At 48.8% G+C, this 18,578-nt stretch overlaps 1 protein-coding gene across 4 annotated transcripts in view; it reads left to right on the forward strand.

The window, feature by feature from the left end:
- Positions 1-18,578, forward strand: part of Znf516 (zinc finger protein 516) — a 95,042-nt gene that overhangs the window by 59,073 nt on the left and 17,391 nt on the right. For all 4 annotated transcript variants that reach the window (XM_059245954.1, XM_059245953.1, XM_059245955.1 and 1 more), the window contains exon 3: positions 16,581-18,038. In XM_059245954.1, the coding sequence (XP_059101937.1) occupies positions 16,581-18,038 (1,458 nt within the window). The remainder of the gene's footprint in view (positions 1-16,580; positions 18,039-18,578) is intronic.

Raw genomic sequence — 18,578 nt, forward strand, 5'->3', positions numbered from 1 at the left:
TCGTCTCAGTGAACCTAATCAAATAATCGCTCGTAGGCATGCCTGGAGTTTACCCAGTCTATGTTCTCCCTCCCAGGTATGCGTGGAAGCTTGCCTGTGAGGCGATTGTGCATACTGTCAAGTTGACAGTCAACACTAACCATCACCTCCACCGTAAGCATCACCATGTACACCGTCATGGATATGTATTTGCCCAAGAACTCAGAATTTGTTAATATTTCTTAAGTTGCCCATCTGAAAAGAGAGAAGTGATATATTATATTGCTTTTAATTTTGATTTTTCTAATTTTTGTGAACATGCTTTTATGCTCACTGGCCCTTTATATTCCTTAAAGAATTTCCTTGTTCAAGGACTTGGAGTTGGTATACGTTTCTAGTGTGTGTGTTGAGCTAGGAATTGAACTTAGGGCCTCACACATACTGGGCAAAGCACTCTACTGAGCTATATCCTGGCTCTGGTCTTTTCCCTTTTAACTTTCAGTAACTTTATTAGAGATTTGAATATTTTATTTAGTGTGTTTCAAGTACTTCCTTCTAGTTTCTCATTGTTTAAAATTTTATTTATGAAGTGTTTAATTGTGGGAGTTCTAAAAAAAAAAATCAGAGTTGTCCAGTTTCCTTTTATCGTTTTTTGAATTTTTGCATACAACTTAGAGAGTCATCTTTATCCAACCATGAAAATGTTTTCATTGAGTAAGTCAAACTTGGATTATTACATTTTCTTCATTCCACACAGTGTTAACCCAGTTGAACTTTATGTGCATTCTGTGAGGAGCTCCTAAATGTTCCCATGTTGTTCCCTGGTGTTTCCAGCCTTTCTTACTCCTGCATCAGTCTTTCTCCACTTGTCGGAACTGTTGACGGCTTCCTACAGCATGCTCCCATTGGTAGGTGCGTTATGGATGGTGCTTGAGCATGTCTGAGGCCGAGAGGGTTAGACAGAGTTTCTCAAGGTTACACCGGTCGTGAGTGGGAACCAAGACATACTGGTGACCTTCGTCAGTGCTTCAGTCCCCCATGGGCTGGAGCGTGGGGGGCAGGAGAAGACAGAAAGGAAGCGGGTTTCTGAAGCGACACCATTTCTTCTCCACATCCCTGCCCTCTGGCCTGTGGCCTTGCGCAGCCACAAGAGCCTAGGGTCGCTCTGCTCTGAAGCCCAGCTCACTTTCACTCTAGCGAGGCAGATTTCGTCTTTATACACAGTGTTCCTGTGCCCACAGCAGCTTTGCGTGCTTCCGGCCTGGGTGTGGAATGCACGCACGCATGCACGCACTCATGCACGCATGCACACAGTGCCTCTTGCTTGAAGTCATTTATCCAGACAATGTGTTGGTCTTGGGAAGTTGAGGTTGCCAGATTTGTAGTGTGAACATACAGCATGCTTGATTAAATTTGGAGTTTAGATAAACAGAACTACTTTGAAAAAGCGTTAAGTATATCCCATGTGGTATTTGGGTGTAAGAGCAGGGTTTCTGCGGCCGTGTGTTCTCCCAGAAGGAAGTGGGTCAGCTTCAGGCAGTGAGTCCAGCGGCTGCCCCCCAAGCTTCCCCGTGTCAGCTTGTCCCCGAAATGTGTCCTCCTGTTTGTCTTCTTTGGGGAAGCACGACAACTGGAGTCCTTTGTTTTTGGGGTGGTGGTGGTATCATTGTTTTCAACTGCTCTCATGATATGTGGCGTTCGTATACATTAGTCACATGAGTCAGGTCTCCACTGGTAAGAATGCACTTCTGGTTTGAGTAGTTGGTGCCCAGTGGATGAGGCCTGGGATGAGGCCTCCTGCCCAGGAGGATGTGAGGAAGTGCCACCTTTCCTGCCTGGTGCTAAGGAAGGAATTACTTCCTCTGCTCACATTTCTCTGATCATCTCTTGTATTTAGGATCTCCCGGAAGTGTCTGCCATGTGCTGTGAAATAATACTCACCCTCTTTTCTGTGTTGGAAGATCTCATCGCAGCGAGTGTTCACTTACCTGTGAAGTGCGTCTCTGGCCATAGGTCCCCCCTGGGGGGTGTTCTCTTCTGTCTGCAGTTTTACTGATGTCGAACCCGACATCACTTTTCTAGGCAGTGGGTACAAAGCAGAGCAAGGCTAGTGACGCTTCATTATGTCTTTGCTGATGGACAGCTCAGAAGTCAGTGCATTTTACCCTTCTGTTATTACCCTGTATCCGCTTTAATACAATTGTATTAAATTGTAGGCAGTGCAGGTCAAGGGTCAAAAGGAGGATGCTCCTGTTAGGAAAATGACTGCTGATATTTTTGTGTGGTGTGTGTGCACCTGTGTGCACGTACCTGCGTGCATGTTTGTATGGAAGTCTGAGTTCAGTGCTCAGTGGCTTCCTTTATCGCTCTCCACATCAATTTAATCTTCTTGATGTTTGAGAATTTTATATATGAATACTTTTTATACCACTTGTCCCTTCCTTTCCCTGCTTCCAACTCCTCCTGTGCCTCCCTAACTCCTCCTTAAGTTCATGGCTTTCTGTTCTTTAATGGATTTTACAGGAACCCATGGGTGAGAGACTTTGAACTTTTGACTTTGGGTGTATTTGAAAGAGTCTGAACTTTTAAAGTATTTGCATTTTCAAAGACTGAGACTTTTAAAGTTATTTTTGTTCTATATTGTGATAGTGATATTAATATGAGATCTTGGGGACAAATAAGAAATGAAAGTTAATGGTTTAATAGTGATGTGTTTGAATGTTAAGTTGACAAGGGGGCAGTTGAGTTGGGTTTTATATCAACTTGACACAAGCCAGAGTCATTTTGGGAAGGATTCTTGATTGGCAAAACGCCTCACTAAGATTGCCTATAGGCAAGTCAGTAGGGCATTTTCTTGGTTGATTGATGTGGAATGGCCCAACCATTAGGGGCAGTGCTGCCCCTAAGCCAGTGGTCCTGGATGACGTAAGAAAGCAGGCTGAGCAAGCAGTAGACAGACAGACAGTAAATGTCGTTCCTCATGGCCTCTGTGTGCCATGGGTATAGACTTACATATACCAGACTGAATTTCGTGGCACACCGAAAGTGCAGCTAGAGCTCATTTTAGGCAGTTGGAAACGTGCATTTCTAGGGCGAGTCTGGCTGTGACTTACAGCGTCTTGTAACGGATGTCTTTTACTGGTGAGACGTCACAACATGAGAGTGAACCCTGTTGTTTGGGGGTGAGGTGGTCGGGCACAGGGCCCTGATGTCACCGCAGGCCTCTGCTTGCTCACCGCCCCTTCTCGCACCAGCTGTGGTCACGGAGCCGCCCTCCTGGTGGAAGTAGACTGGTGCACCGTAACCGTGGAAGCCGGTACTCTCCCTTCCGGCAGGCTGGTTCTGGCGTCGTCTGTTAGCCTTGCTGTGGGTACCAAAGTCGTCCTGCACTTTAAGGCTCTTGCTCCCTGGTCTCTTGGGTCAGCACTATGTTGCATGTGTTTAAAGGGGAAACAGAGACTGTAATTACACGTAAAATGAAGTCATTGCTAAACGGGTTTCGTTCCTTTTTGAATTTGAGGTGGGTCTAGCACATGCAGTCCTTTTCGTCTTATATCGCAGGTCTCGGGCCAGCCTGCTTCAGTGTGTGACCAGGGTGCACAGGAGGCAGTGTGTTATATGCCTGGAACTGAAAGAGCAGAAACTGGGCGGATACCAGGGGAGCAAATCAAGAAGGAGAAAACTAAAATCACTCTTTGATTGACAGAATTACTTTCCAACGCCTGCTTATTCCTTACTGTAAAATTTCCCAGCTGTAGCTGACACAGCCCGAGAAAACTCACCAGATTGGTAACTAGTAAGACGGTGAATTTTCACATTGAGTCGATGGGCACTCTGACCCTTTGAATACTCAAATATTGCTTCCCGTCAGGGTTTGAGGTGGTTGGCGCACACACTCGTTAGCTCGGGCTTCCTGGAACTTCTGTGTGGAGGTTGGATGACAGCAGCCCTTCTGCAAAGGGAATGGTAGCTGTGCTGACGTAGGACGTGCGTTGTGTGGATCAGGGCGAGCAAGACTCCCGCACGCTGTTTCCTGTCATTTGAAGCTTGACATCACGAGTGGAAGTGGAAAAAAGTCCTTTCAAGTTTTATGATTTCTCAGCTTTAAGCGGCTGAGACATGTCAGGTGTGAATTCGGACAGGTTTTTGTGGAGGATTCCTTCATATGATGTTAAAGCAAAAGAAAATAATCTTGGTTTGTTCCCAGTGAACTGTGTTATGAGGCATGTTAGGAAATTGGACTTCTTGATAAAGACAGACTAGGCCCTTAGATCAGGGGACGGCAGATGGGTTGTCTTCTACATCTTAGAACATTCTGGAGATTCCTGGTGGATCTCTGAGGACTGCAGCTCCCACGTCTTCATGGGTTTATAAAATGTTGAAAGAGTTGGGCGGAGCACAGCGTATGCCGTTTCAGGCTGTGACTGTGGCTGTGCTCTCCGGTCTCTCCCTCTCCAGGACAGGGGGAGCCTGTTCTTTGAAGTAGGGCCAAGGGACTGGAACCCTTGGTGGCTGGTGCAGCCCGGCCTTCCCAGTTCAAAGCAGTGCATTGCCGCCTCCTGCCAAGTTTCCTGTCAGAACTCTACGGCGGTGGTCTCGGTGGCTGCAGACTGGGCTGCACTGTGAGCCTCTGTTCATTTCTCGGGGCTGCCGTCCTCCTGGCCCCGGGTTCTCCTATTTATTGGAAAGCTTGCGGGTTGTGTTTGCCAAACCTGAGAAGGGTTAAGCATTTCTGAATCCATTTTTCTTCCTCCTCTGTGTGCTTATTAACAACAGCCATAATTATAATCGAGATTCAAGCCACTCTGCCCCTTTAATGTGGAGGAGGGAGCCATGGGGAAGCGGGGGCTGCTCTTTATTCGGGATCCACCAAGAAGAAGGCAGTAAGAGGAAGGGTAACGTGTGTTATGATTGATTGATTGATTGATTGATTGATTGATTTACTGGTTTACTTATTTTACCAATCCTTGAGCCTTGGCTTGGATACCTTAAAGGTCAGATGCCAGGGCATTCTCACTTAGGGCTTCAGATGAGGCTGAGAAACTCTTCCCTTTTCTTTCTTGAGACCCACAGGAAAATCACAGTCATGATTTCCTGACCTAACACTGGGCCTTGGGTGACACTTTGTAGTTTGAAGCAGGGTTAACTATTTGGTTATAAGCACACATATCCCCGTCCAGTAGTAAGTGCATCTGACGGCTGACGGTCACCCCTGTGGTCAGTGGGAAGTGCTGGCGGGCTGGCCTGGGGTGTCTGCCCAGGTCATGTCACAGTCATGGTGACTCCGGAGCATTGCCAGTCCTGCCTGAGAGACGAAGAGGCCAGCATGACACAGAACGGGTGCTTTGGAACTGGGGAGTGGCTTCCTTCCAGCGAGGACTGAAGTGTGGCTTCCAGTGATGAAGCTTTGATTGTTTCCTTTCAGTGCCTTGCTGCACAGGGACTTGTGTTGCCGAGGTAAAATTTGCCTTTCCCAGGATCCCTTCTTCCCTTTGGTGAGGCCTAGGATTCAGTTCACTGCACTAGAACTCCAGCTTCCATTCCAAGTAATTGTGCAGTTGGTATAGGACCCATTGTTATGAACTCAATGTTAGCACAACTAACAAATTCAGTGTTCACTTGGGAAATGGTCACAATAGCATGTTGACTGGTTGGTAGCCAAACAAATTGGCAGCGGGACCAGAATTGTCCACTAAAGGCATCCTGCTGTGTGGGTAAGATGATAGAAGTTGGCTTTGGGAGAGCCACTCTGGTGAAGGCGCTAGGTTCCATCACCACCCTGGGGCAGAGCCAGGCATCTGAGGGCAGAGCAGAAGCACCGAGGTTGCCAGCCTCCATCACAGACAGACTGACTTCTTGGTCTGTGCTCAGCCCTGCACATTTGAAATGGAGGAGTGTGCGTGAAACTCTTGAGCTCCACCCTTCTTTCGGGGCAGGTGCAGGGTGTGAGAGCACCCAGGTCCTTCTGCATGAGGCTCCCGCACAGCACAGGGCAGGCTGAGCCATGGAGGGATGGAGCTCGGCTTGCCGAGACCCAGCGCTGCCTGGGTGCTCGATCCCGTGTACTGATGAACTGTGTGCATGGGTCTGGTCTGTTACAATGTGGTGGTCAAGAACAACACCTTCAGTGGGAGGAACGCTGGCGTGGAGTGAAGTTTGTCAGGTGCCAGAACCGGGGCCAGTTCTGCCGTGGTGGTCACCTGCTTTGGCAAACTCCACAGGACAGGTGTGGCCTGGCCAGAGTGGTGGGTTGGGCATTCCCTTGTCAGAAATGCTCTCGGTTGCTTTTGTCCTGTGGCAGCTCTGCTTGGTTGACTCTTACTTTTCATAGTAGGTCAGAGCTGACCCGTTGTGGGTGGTTTCATCTCTAGTTAAGCTAGTTAAGCCAGTGCTCTTAACTGCTAAGCCCCTTCAAGTACTTTTTTAAAAAAATTGTTTTGGCAGAGTCCGAGTGGTTGGGTTAGTTAATGAAAGGAGTGTGAATTTGGTCTCATTAATTAATTAATTAGTTTATTGTAGTGATGAAGATTGGACTCGGGTTCTGGGATGCTAGGCAGAGCCTCATCTCCAGCCAAGTTTAGTCAATTTTAAAGGTACACAGATGCTTTTCCTCTGAGCTTGAGTAAGTCACGTGACATTTAAGCAGCCTGTAGCAGTTCTGAATGCTGGTTCTGGTGTCCGCTCTCACACAGTCGGGTTTCCCACAGGATCACAGTTGCAGATCTTCTTCCTAGGTGAAACCTCCTAGTCAGGGAGTGTCTCCTCTTCATCTCTGACTTGAGACTTACCTACCAGTGATTGATTTCTTTGATTCTAAAAGTGAACATCTCAGAGGAACCTTTCCATTCTACCAAAATTAATTAGGGTCTTCTCTCTGATGAGTTTCTCTGTCTCAGCTCAGGTCAGAACTAGGTACCTCTTATGCATTTCCCCAGGAAAGCCTGCCATGTGGAGACGGCCATCCTGAGAAGATGGTGTGGCCTGCTTCATCCTGTGCTCTGAGTAGCTCCCAGAGCCCTGCACAACCCACTTACGTCAGGGTTGAAAGGAGGCAGTCACTATTAACCAAACTTCTCTGGACATGATCAGGAGGGAGCACACTCGTCTACCAAGGGCTCTTCTGTGCAGCTTTGGCACCAGGGGCTGGAGGGGGCACCGGGACCCTTGGGCTAGTGCTGGTGGCCTGAAGCTGTCCTAGCCTGAGGACTCCTCAGTGAAGGAATTCCCGCACACAGGATGCAGGGCAGGGTGGCTGAGGTGTAGGTCTGGAGAGCCTGGCTGCCCTGCCCGGAAGCATCTCTGTCGCTAGCCAGGTTGTATATTTTTGGTGTCATATTTGGTAATAATTCCTGGTGAGAATAATACCAGGAGAAAATTTAGTACTCCCTCCACATTAGTGTTTCGTTTCTAGTTGAATGAAACTCAAGTGTGTGGTCCCCCTCAATCTGAGATTTCTGTCAGTTTCAAGTTTAACTTCTTAAGTTTTTAAAATTTCAGTTGGGAAATTAACTGTGCCAGGGGTGGCATTTCCTGTAGGGCTTTGTGTGTGTGTGTGTGTGTGTGTGTGTGTGTGTGTGTGTTTACATGTGGAAGCCAGAGGTTGATGTTAGGTGTCTCTCCTTGATCATGCTCCGCCTTTTTTGTTGGAGACAGGGTCTCTTTGATCCTGAAGCTCACGGATGCAGTTCCACTGGCTGGTGAGCCTCGGAGATTGCCTGTCTCTTGCCTTCTTTCCCCCACAGCACTAACTTTTGTGGGTGCTAGGGATCCGAACTCAGGTCCTCATGTAGGCATTTAACTAACCCAGATAATTGTTTTGATAGTAAAATGTAGAATTTTATTAAATTAGAAATATATTTAATTAAATATTAGAAATATATTTAATTTAAATATATTTAAGTTAATTTTGATAAATGAAACTTCATGTCATGTGTTTTATATTGAAAATGATCATCAGAGTCACCTAGTATCTGTGAGCAGCATATCTGAGCAGAGGAAGTGGAGCATAGAGCCTCCCTGAGGTTCGTGTGACCTTGGTGTTCTGAAACCTTTTCTGTTGGTGTTATTCTACTCGGATGGATGGATGGATGGATGGATGGATGGATGGATGGATGGATGGATGTGTACCACACATGTGTATGTGTATGCATGTGCACACACACACACTTGTGCACGCACACACATTTGTGGTGTGTGACTCTTAGTTTTTAATTTTAATGGTATTTTCATGGCTCCACTGTCTCCTGGAGGCTGTGTAGTTCCGGATTGCTTAACCTTTGTGTGTCTATTTTGGGCTCATGGATAGGGTAGGCACTCAGCCAGCAGTGTTGTGGTGATCGTCTTGATTCCCCGTCTCTATGGCCTCTGGGGTCTCCTGACACTGGCGGCCAGCACCGTGTGAGCTCCATGTTCTGTAGTAATCCTTGTCTCTTTACCTCCACAGAAGTCCTGCTGAATAGTGTGGGGGACTTCTGGAGCAGGCTGCCTTTCTCTGCCTCCTGGGAAGGGCTAGGGGTGCGTGGGCTAATACCTGATAGGAATGGATGGAACTGACTTCACCTGGAAACTTATAGATCTGGACTCCTGGTTAGCCATTGATCTCTGGGAAACCATCACAGAGACCAGTGCCCACACAGACCAGATTAAAGGGTGGAGAGGTCTCCAGTGATTGCAGCTTTCCTGGGCCGTACTTAGGCATTGTGGGAATCTAGTGTCTGTGGTTTTGACTTGCAAAACTTAGATAATCAAAAGTGGGCTACCAACTGGAATAAAGATATGTAAAGAAGGAGAGCTGGCTGTCTTCGTTAGAGCAGGAGAAGAGTCAGGAAGGGAGTTACACTCGAATGAGGAACCCTGCGGTTGACTCATGGTGTCTTTCTGGAGCCTTTTGCTGGAGTCCAGAAACAGTGTAGGGCTGTGACTTGGGAAGAACTAAGCTTAAAGCGGGACATGACAGTTTCTCTAAACAGTGACACGGAGCTCCAGAGATCTAATCTTTGGATGAGAGCGGACCTCTGCACTTGGGAGACAGGTTGTGTCTGCTGACAGTTGCTTCTGTGTACACAGTGTCCTGCTTCCCTGAACAGGGCAGGCTCCTAGTCAGACAAGCTCTTCAGCCTGTCTGGCTACTAAGGCCTGGTCACTCTGCTTACAGCCCTGTAATCCACCCTAGCCAAGAGCTAGTTCATTTCTCAGGAACTTCCCACACCTGCAGAGAAGCAGAGCTGCATGGGTCAGGGTGCATGGGGAGAAGCAGAGCTGCATGGGCAGGGTGCATGGGGAGAAGCAGAGCTGCATGGGGCAGGGTGCATGGGGAGAAGCAGAGCTGCATGGGGCAGGGTGGAGTATTGATGTCTTTTGCTCTGTCAAAGAGTTTTAGCCACAGTGGTGGTGGTGGGGAATTTAGGTAGCAAGTGCTCAGGAGCGTGGTTCCCAGAACAACTCAGGCCCTCTACAGCTAACGAGAATACACAGTAACCCCCCCCCCCCCCCGTGTCCCCACTCCTCTGTACACTTAGAGCAATGGCTTTGGATCTTGGGATGCGCCTCCTCTACCCTCGCCTAGAAGCTTGTTCATCTTGCCTGAGTTTGCTAAAATGAGGTACCGAGGATCATCTGCCAGGAGAGGTGGGCCTCATCCTAGCCCTGCACTCAGAGGGTGGTACTGATGGGATCACCCTGGGTGATTTGTCCAGGGTGCTAACTCCCTCTGTGAGAGTCATGCAGCACTCCACCCCAACCAGCTTCCATTCCCTACAGACTTTCTTACCCCTTCATGGTGACTTTCATTCCCTCATGGACTTCCTTTTCTGTCCCCAGTGGTTCATCAGCTCAGCACTGTGAGGGTGGAATACAGGTCTCCTAGGGCTGAGTAGCATCTTTGGGTGAGGCTGGATGGCATGGGTGAGGTGCCCCCTGCTATGCAGCATTGGCATTTGGATCTTTGTAGCTGGAATCTACAGGCCATAGAGAATCTTGGTCTCTGGTCAGTCGGGACTGGCTCTGGCATACCCATGCTCTAACTTCCTAAGGAATTGTGTTGAAGTCAGGGTGCTAACACCTGATGGACACATCTTCAGTCAGTTACCGAATTACTTGTGTATTTAAAGCAGGTTGCCACCTCATCAAATTGCATGCATTTAAAAATATCAGACATCTTTGAAATTGAGTGTGCAGCCTGTAACCTAAGTCTTATGCATATGGATATATTATTTTGCTTAGATTAATTTTGTCAGATAGTTCAAGTATATGACTAAAGTCCCCTGTGTTTAATGTTTAATAATATTGATGAATATTGAAACCAAGACTAAGATGTTTTAAGTCCTTTGGATGAAAGTCCACACAGTGCATTGCAGAATCTGCAGATCTGTTTCAAAAGAAATAATCCTGTCTGACGCCCTTATAGCACAAGCACTTGGTGTGTTTTCTGTTAATGAATACCTGCTTAGAAGTAGTCTGTCCTGTGGTATTCTAAAATAGCAGACCACACACGGAGCCTAGGGCTAGGGAATGGATCATAAATTGGTCCCAGGCACCACCTAGTGGCCATGCCCACACACTGTTCTGGCTGCTGTTAAGTCAAGCACTGTCTGCCTCTATTTCCAGAACACAGAAAGCTTGTGTTATGAAATGGCCTTTGCCTGCCAGTAAGACACATGCTGGATTTTAAGCCCCAAGGTTCTGCAGATGCATAATTTGGATCCTTTTTTATTTTTAAAAGAAGGATCATTATAGTTTTTTTCATACAGTCTACAGACTTTGGATTTTGTGTTTGGATAAGTATGCATTGCTACAGGAAACCCCTCCTGCCACACTCATGCCAGGCTGTGGCTGTGTTGCCCGTGTTGGTGAGAGTGTACGGCAACGCCTCTCCTTTGAAGTCTTGACCTCCTCTTCCTCTTTTTCCTAAAACATTCTGTGTAAGCGCGCAGGTGAGTGGTTTATTTATAGTTTATTTTTTTTTAGTTGGCCAACTCCTTCCTATGCAGTGTGGTGGTCAATGGTGATGCCAGGGTTGCAGGCTGAAGTTTTCCCTGGGATTTTCTGCTCACCCTTGTTGACACGTCTCCCTTCTTTCCAGCAGTTACTGGGAGAGTCCTCTCTGTCCGCTTCCTCCATTTAAGGAATGGCACACACCCAGAGCCAGCTGAGCATGCCTTTAGAAGTGAGAACATCTGTGTGATCAGGAAATGACCTTTGAACTTTCTCCAGTTTCTTCTTAGTTTTGTGTCTTCAGACATAGGTGGAGTTGGCCGTTAGGGTTAGGAGACCCAGGAAGGCACCGAAGACATGGGGTAGCAGAAAAAGAGACACATTCTGTTCACTTTAGTGTGGGTCCAATTTAAAACAAAGCTATGTGGGGTTTTCATGCTGAGTTTCAAGGACTCGGGAAGTTCTAGGCTGCTGGGATGGGACTGTGTTCTGTGGGTAATGAACTGCTGGTCTCCAGAGGAAGCCTCGCCGCCGAGGCCGGGAGCCTTTGATTAACCCTCAGAGTGTTGCTGATTCTGCTCTCACTCACAAGAAACATCTTTGAAAAAGTTTTCTCAGACTTTAAACTTTTCTGTGTGTGATTTGGCAAACATGTCTATGTAGAGACCCTGTATTTCCTTGGGGCTAGTTTTTCTCTACACTACAGGTCGGGGCTTCCAAAAGTGCTAAGGTAGTTAACGTACCTTTCTGTCAGCTTTCACGGGTGACTCATGCTAATAGGTTCATATTAGGTCAAAGTGTGTTCAAACATAACTGGAAAAGTGGGATGTGTGCATGTGTGTGTATGTGTGTGCGTGTGCGTGTGCGTGTGCGTGTGCGTGTGCGTGTGTGTGTGTGTGTGTGTGTGTGTGTGTGTGGTATAGTTCTCGCTGTGTGCACAGCCCCAGCGGGGAGAGCTTCCATGGGCTCGGAAGCAGATCTTCTGACCCAGGACTGGGCGCGGCTCAAGGAGCAGGCTTTTAGTTTGTGTGCCTGCTCGTTTTTCTGTCCACTTGACACAGGTGGCAGCATCTCACGGGGGGTCTTCTCATTCAAACCACTCCAGTACCCAGTGTCTAAGACCCACCAGCTTAAAATCCCCAGTCACCTCCTAAGTGTGGTACTCCTTGATGCTAGGATTCTGAAACTGCCACCGTCATGGGACGGAGCTCCCTGGGGTGCAGGAACCAAGTTCTGGAGCAGGATCAGCTGTTTAGTCAGCTTGAGGAGCAGCTGTGTCCTGTGAGGTGGGACAAGTACTTCCTGATGGGAGATGGAAGTTTAAAGGTCTATTCTTATCAGTATTTCAAAAATAGAAACTCATGTAATTGTAGTGGTTGAGCAGGGCCAGACTCCAGATGGACCACACCTGCTCTGGAAATCTGTGACTGCAGCCAGTGTCTAGGTGCGAACACAGAGTTTGGAGAGTGAAAACACAGAAGACCCCCTGAAACAAAACCAAAAGGCCAGCCTGGTCTGCAGAGCTAGTTACAGGAAGGACATCCAGGGCTGTACAGAGAAAACCCTGTCTCGACAAACAAAAGACAAACGCACAGAGAAGGACAAGGAACCGACCCGGCAGAGGACGGTTACCTCTCTGCATGTCTACCTATTTACTACTACAGATCACTTCAGCAGATGTGCATTAACAGAGAATAAGAGTACCAGGGTCCTCAGTGACCGCCAGAAGCAAAGGTAGGGGCAGCACACCATTGGCCCCAGACACTGGGCTGGAGGGCAGAGCGTCTGCCAGTTTTCATCAAGCCACAGTGATTCCAGAAACGGCCGAGGAGTGTATCTGTGAGTGTGCCTTCTGAGCTGAGCCATGATCTTGAAGTGAGAATACCTATTGTAGACACTCAAGAGTTTAGATGTGATAAGAATTGGCCAGTTTTTCGTGACTCTGGTGGGACCACCCAGAATCTGCTCCACTGATTTATAGATTAGAGTTTCTTCTTAGCTTTTTTCTTTTGCATTTTTTTTCTTTTTTAGTTTTTCTCTCGCGATTTTGTCAACATTATTTTTAAGTAATTCACCACACTCTGTGTGTGTGTTTTATCTTCACATCATTTCCATTACTGGGTACATAAATCATACGAACACCTTTATCGAGCTCCTATTTGTTTTATGCAGTTTTGCAAAGTTGGCAGAACTCTCTGTGTACACATGGGGCACACATGAAGGATTTTGGATGCTTCCTGGTGAGTGAGGAAATGGCTGCACGTTGGTCTGTTTGGTTAGAGCCACAGTCTCCCCAGACATGTTTATTGACAACTGCTGATGCAGTGGTGACCATGGTGAGGATCATAGGTTGTACTTTTGGAGTTGCTTCTTAGTGAACACGGTCTATCTGCTCCTAACTTCTGCCTCAGTGGACCTCCATGTTTCTGCTTATGAATATACATGTGTTCTCATGACTTGAGATAGCGTGTAAAGTGGTCTGTGAAGTGTGACCTCATGTTTTTATGTGTCACAAATAAATCCTCCCTTAAGGGTATAAATAAATGTCTTTTGGGCAGTTTTGTTTGTTTTTACAATTTTTAAGTGTGTGTGTGTGTGTGTGTGTGTGTGTGTGTGTGTGTGTTTGTTCGCTTGCTCACGTGCACCTATGCTCATGCTGTGAAGCTCACATGTGGAGGTCAGAGAACAACTTTATGGAGTCAGTTCTCTCCTTCCACCATGGGGGACCTGGGGATTGAACTCAAGGTACCATGCTTGACTGCAAGCACCTTTACCTCACACCGAGTATCTCATCGGACACTGGAAGTTTGTATTTTTAACCCAGAATCAGAAGTTTTAGGATTTCGATATTTCAGAATTTTAAGGAGTTAGGAATTTTATGTCTTAGAGATTCTGATACTTGGATTTCACTGTTTGAGATTTTGGTGTTTGGGATTGTTTCCTCCAGGATTGTGGTCCAGATGCCTTTTTGTCTGAGCTGAACCTCTCAAGGTTCCCGATTTTCCACTGGAAGGGAAAGAATTGAAATGTTTAGAACTACATCATTCTGGCTTCCCTTCTGGTGCTGTGAGAAAACACCCTGATGGAAAGCACCTTAGAGGAGAAAGGTTACACTTGGCTTCCAGGAGGCCATCTTTCAGCTCAAGGTGGAATGGTTAAAAGATCTTGTAGATGTAACCGTCTTGTTAAATAAGAAACACAGAGCCAATGCAGAGATGAAAGCCAAGAGGTCAGAGCAAGAGCTAATAGCTAAAACCTTACCCTTCACTGCCGCTCCTGTCCTCCTCAGCAAGTGCACTACTTCCTGTGTGTCTGTCTTTATATAGACTTTCTGTTCTGCCTTCTCATTGGTTGTAAACCCAACCACATGACCGCCTCATCACTGCCCATCTATACAGACCTCCAGGTCTTCTATGGTTGGTATTGAACGTGTGTCTCCCTACTGGTGGTATCCTTGAACACACAGAGATCTGCCTGTCATGTGATCGAGATTAAGGGCGTGTGCTACCACTGCCAGACTTCTGCTAAGGCTTGCTATTAGCTCTGACCCCCAGGCAACTTTATTTATTAACATATGAATAAAATCACATTTCAGTACAAATAAAACATCACCGTAGGATCTCTTCGTGGTCCTGTTTCCAGAGCCCCCACTGAGGAGCCATGGTTCTGGTGTCCCTGAGAAGAACCGTGGTTTCTGAATGTCAGTTTCCTCGCAGTGCAGTTCAGTGGTGTGAGTCTTTCCCATCACCTCAGAGAAGCACAGTCCCTGCTCCTGTTCCCTTTCTTCCTGTTTGCCAGAGTCTAGCAGTGTCACATTCGAGACCGTGACCTTGGTGTCTGCAGTGTGGTTTCCAAGCCACTCTAGCGTGGGCTCAGCACAATGAGCACCCCTCACTCTCAGTAACCTTCAGCTAGCTTTTCGGAGCAGACCAGAGTGAGGATGTGGAAACCCGCCCCCCCCCCCCCCCCCACACCAACTCCCAGCTCTGCTGACTTCAACGTTCCGTCACAGTACTTAGGAGACTGTACTTCACAATCAAGCCTGAGTGCCTGCTAACCCCCATCTCCTCAGAAACGAGCATTTCCTCTGCGTCCCCTCTTGGGATTGCCTTCTGTGTTAGGTGCTTTCTTGCTTTGACAAAGAGTCCTTTGAAATAGTTTTCTGATAACATTCCCAAGTCCTATCTCTAAACACATAGAACATTTTAGAAGAACTGAGTAAGTCAATACCTGGATTCCACCAGATATTCCAATCTCTGGAGTCTTGGGAAACGATTGGCCTTCTCACAAGTGACTCCTGACATGTCAGTCTGCACTAAGTGTCAGGGCTGTGAGCCGAAGGCCACTGTGGCTTCATCAGTGGTGAAGAGTCTTAGTGTGCTCTAGTGAGGACTTGGGCATCTCCAGGGCACCTTCGGCAGATTCAAACCCAGGTGTGAATAGACCCAAGACATAGTAAAAATTTAAGGCAGACTTTCCCAAACTGTGTCTTGTCCCAGGTTCAGACCCAGGTGTGAATAAAGCCGGGACGTGAGTACAGATTTAAAGGAGACTTTGCTGAGCTATGTCCTGTCCACTGTAGTACTGACTGCGGAGTCTAGCCCCAACCACAGGTGTGGCACAGCCAGCGTGTGCTGGGTGTGGATCCCGCAGACTACCCTCCCATCTACACCCACCTCCAGTGTACTGAGCTCCCCACCCCCGGTTCTAGGAGCCCAAGCTTAGTGCTACACCCGGGATTTACTCAGTTGTTTGGTGACCAGAGGCGACGTTGTAGAGACACGTAGAGTAACAGAGCTGGTGTGCATGTGCACAGGCCTTTGAAGGGAACTTAGTGTCAAGATTTGAGAGTTGAAAACTGGCCTTCAGGATGAGGAGGTTGAAGTTACTCCGTAGCCTGCAGGGTCTGAGGGAAGCACTGGGGTCCTGGGGGCCATCTGTTTCCGTACTGCTCAGAGTGATCAGGGTCGTGGAGGCCTCCATGCTGGCTTTTACCACAAAATGTGCTGTGGTGACTACAGATTGCATGCATGCCTTGCGGAGAGTTCTAGAGCATGTAAAGTACCATGTGGCTACAGTTAAGCTCTTTTCCCAATTTCTTTTAAAATCTTATTTTATTATGGTTGTTTATTTGTGTATGTGTATGGGACTGCATTGCAGGCTATAGCATGCACATGGAAATCAGAGGATAACTTGGAGAAGTCAGAGGCCCTCCCCACCCCGTTTACCATGTGGGATCTGGGGATCAAACTCATGTCTTCAGACTCAGCAGCAAGCGCCTTTACCCAGTGGGCCGTCTTGATAGCCCTCCGTTAATTATAACCAGCCACCTTGTTTTTAATCAGTAGTGGTGTAGTTACATTTATCAAGATAGTGTGGTTTCTTCGCCCATCTTCTGGGTCGTTTCAGTTAGTTGAAAACTGACAGCCTGCCTGGCGTGTAGTGTTACCTGTCTCTGTGCGGTTCATTCCTGACCGATCTGTTGAGAGCAAACCCAGTCCCAGAACTCCCTTCTTGCTGATGCCAAGCCCTGGTCCTGGTGGGAGGCAGGCATGTCCTGGAATGCCTGTCTAGCTGCTCGCCGCCCCCACGCCCCCCCCCCCCCCCGTGTCTTACTCTGTTCTGATGAGAAGTGGTTAACGTCCCCTTTTACGTTTTGCATCCTGCAGGGGGCCAGCCACGGCACTGCTGCTCTTCGGGAGAGGTGGCGCCCACCGCGCTCTCCAACGGAGACCAGAGTCACACACTTGGAACGATCCTGCCAGAGAAAGACATCAGCGAGCCCAAGGTGGGGATCGCCACGCCATCCGTGTCCATACTTGAAAACAGCAGCAGAGAGACTGCCGAGGGCCCCGAGCAGCGTAGATTTTCTCTTGACTTAAAGATGCCAGCATTTCACCCCAAGCAGGAGGTGCCCAGCACTGCTGACCGGGTAGACTTCCCTCCGAGCATGGAAATAGCTAGCCTGCAGCTCACCTTGGACAGCCAGGCTGGGCATTCGAAAGAAAAGCTGTCCGATTTGCACAAGGAGCACTATGGGGCCGGGAAGCGGGCACCTGCCCCTGACCTGGTTCCACTGGACTTGAGTATGAGGTCGAGCCGGGATGACCCCAGCAGTAAGGACGCCTGCTCCCTGCAGGCGGCCCTGGTCATTCACCCGTGTCCTTACTGTAACCACAAGACCTACTACCCCGAGGTCCTGTGGATGCACAAACGCATCTGGCACAGGGTCAGCTGCAGCTCTGTAGCACCCCCTTGGACTCAGCCTAATGGCCACAAGAGCATTCGCAGCAGCCTGGTCTTCCTTGCTCGCAGCGGGCGCACGGGCCCTCCGCCTGCTCTTGGGGGCAAGGAGTGCCAGCCCCTGCTCCTTGCTCGCTTTACCCGCACCCAGGTGCCAGGTGGGGTGCCAGGGTCAAAGGGCAGCTCTTCCCCGCTCGGGGTCACCACCACAAAAGCCGCTAGCATGCCTAAGAATAAGGAGAGCCATTCTGGGGGCCCCTGCGCTCTGTGGGCCTCTGGCCCCGATGGATATCGACAGACCAGAGCTGGCCATGGCCAGGAGCCTTCCGGCGCTGTTGGGCAGGGACCTCTGGCCAAACCCAAACAGGAGGCCAGCTCCAAGTTGGCACCTTCCCCGGGCAGTGGGGGCCTCAGCAGAAGTGCCACCCCTACACCCTCGGTTATAACCCGTGTGGGTGCCCAGCCCTCAGCCAATAGCAAGCCGGTGGAGAAACTCGGGGTCCCTGCAGTGGGGGCTGGCTTTGCCCCTCCGAATAAGCACAGTGCCCCAGACTGTCTGAAAGCCAAATTCAGTCCTCAGCCTCAGGGTCAGCCTCCCACGAAAGGTGAAGGAGGCTCCCCTCTACCTCCCCGAGAACCCCCCGTGAAGGCGGCCCAGGAGCTGAGAACACTAGCCACCTGTGCAGCGGGGTCCAGAGGGGATGCAGCCTTGCAGGCCCCACCTGGTACGCCCCCCATCTTACACTCCATCAAGCAGGAGCCGGCAGCTGAGGGGCAGGAGAAACGCTTGGACATCCTCAGTATCTTTAAGACGTACATTCCAAAGGACTTCGCCACACTCTACCAGGGCTGGGGTGTCAGCAGCCCCGGGCCTGAGCACAGAGGTAAGAAGGGTGGGCTCCCTCCTCCCTGGCGGCTCTGAAGGTCATGGGTGTGCATACCTTCCTGCCCGAGTCTTCAAGGCGGAGAGCAGCAAGTTGCTGCCTCTTCTTGACCCGGCTTACCCTGGAGCTCAGCAGTTCTCCCTTGGGACTGTGTGTCTGGGTCAGTAGTCAGCAGTCTTTGCCTGTCCCCTTACTGTGGACACTGAATTAGAAACCTGCTTGTTTACTCTGTAATACTGCAACCTGACAGGAGCAACAGGCCTGACCCCACTCACATTGTCACCTTAAAGTGTTGGTCCACTTCGTGCTTGATTCCTCACAGAGAAACTGTGATCATTGAAGTGATCCTTGAGTCCTGTATTTGTAAATAAATAATACGGAACATGCATAAGCAAGGCCCTGTAGGCACGGTCTTGCTGGAGATGGGTGTATACATGAAGACTGCAGGGTTGAGCTGTCCTCTGATCCTCAAGCAGTGCTTGATGGTGTTTCCATTCCTACGCTGTGTCATTCTTGACAGCTAATAGCAATGCTGGTCAA

The sequence above is a fragment of the Peromyscus eremicus genome, chromosome 19, assembly GCF_949786415.1.
Source record: "Peromyscus eremicus chromosome 19, PerEre_H2_v1, whole genome shotgun sequence".
NCBI classification, from domain to species: Eukaryota; Metazoa; Chordata; class Mammalia; order Rodentia; family Cricetidae; genus Peromyscus; species Peromyscus eremicus.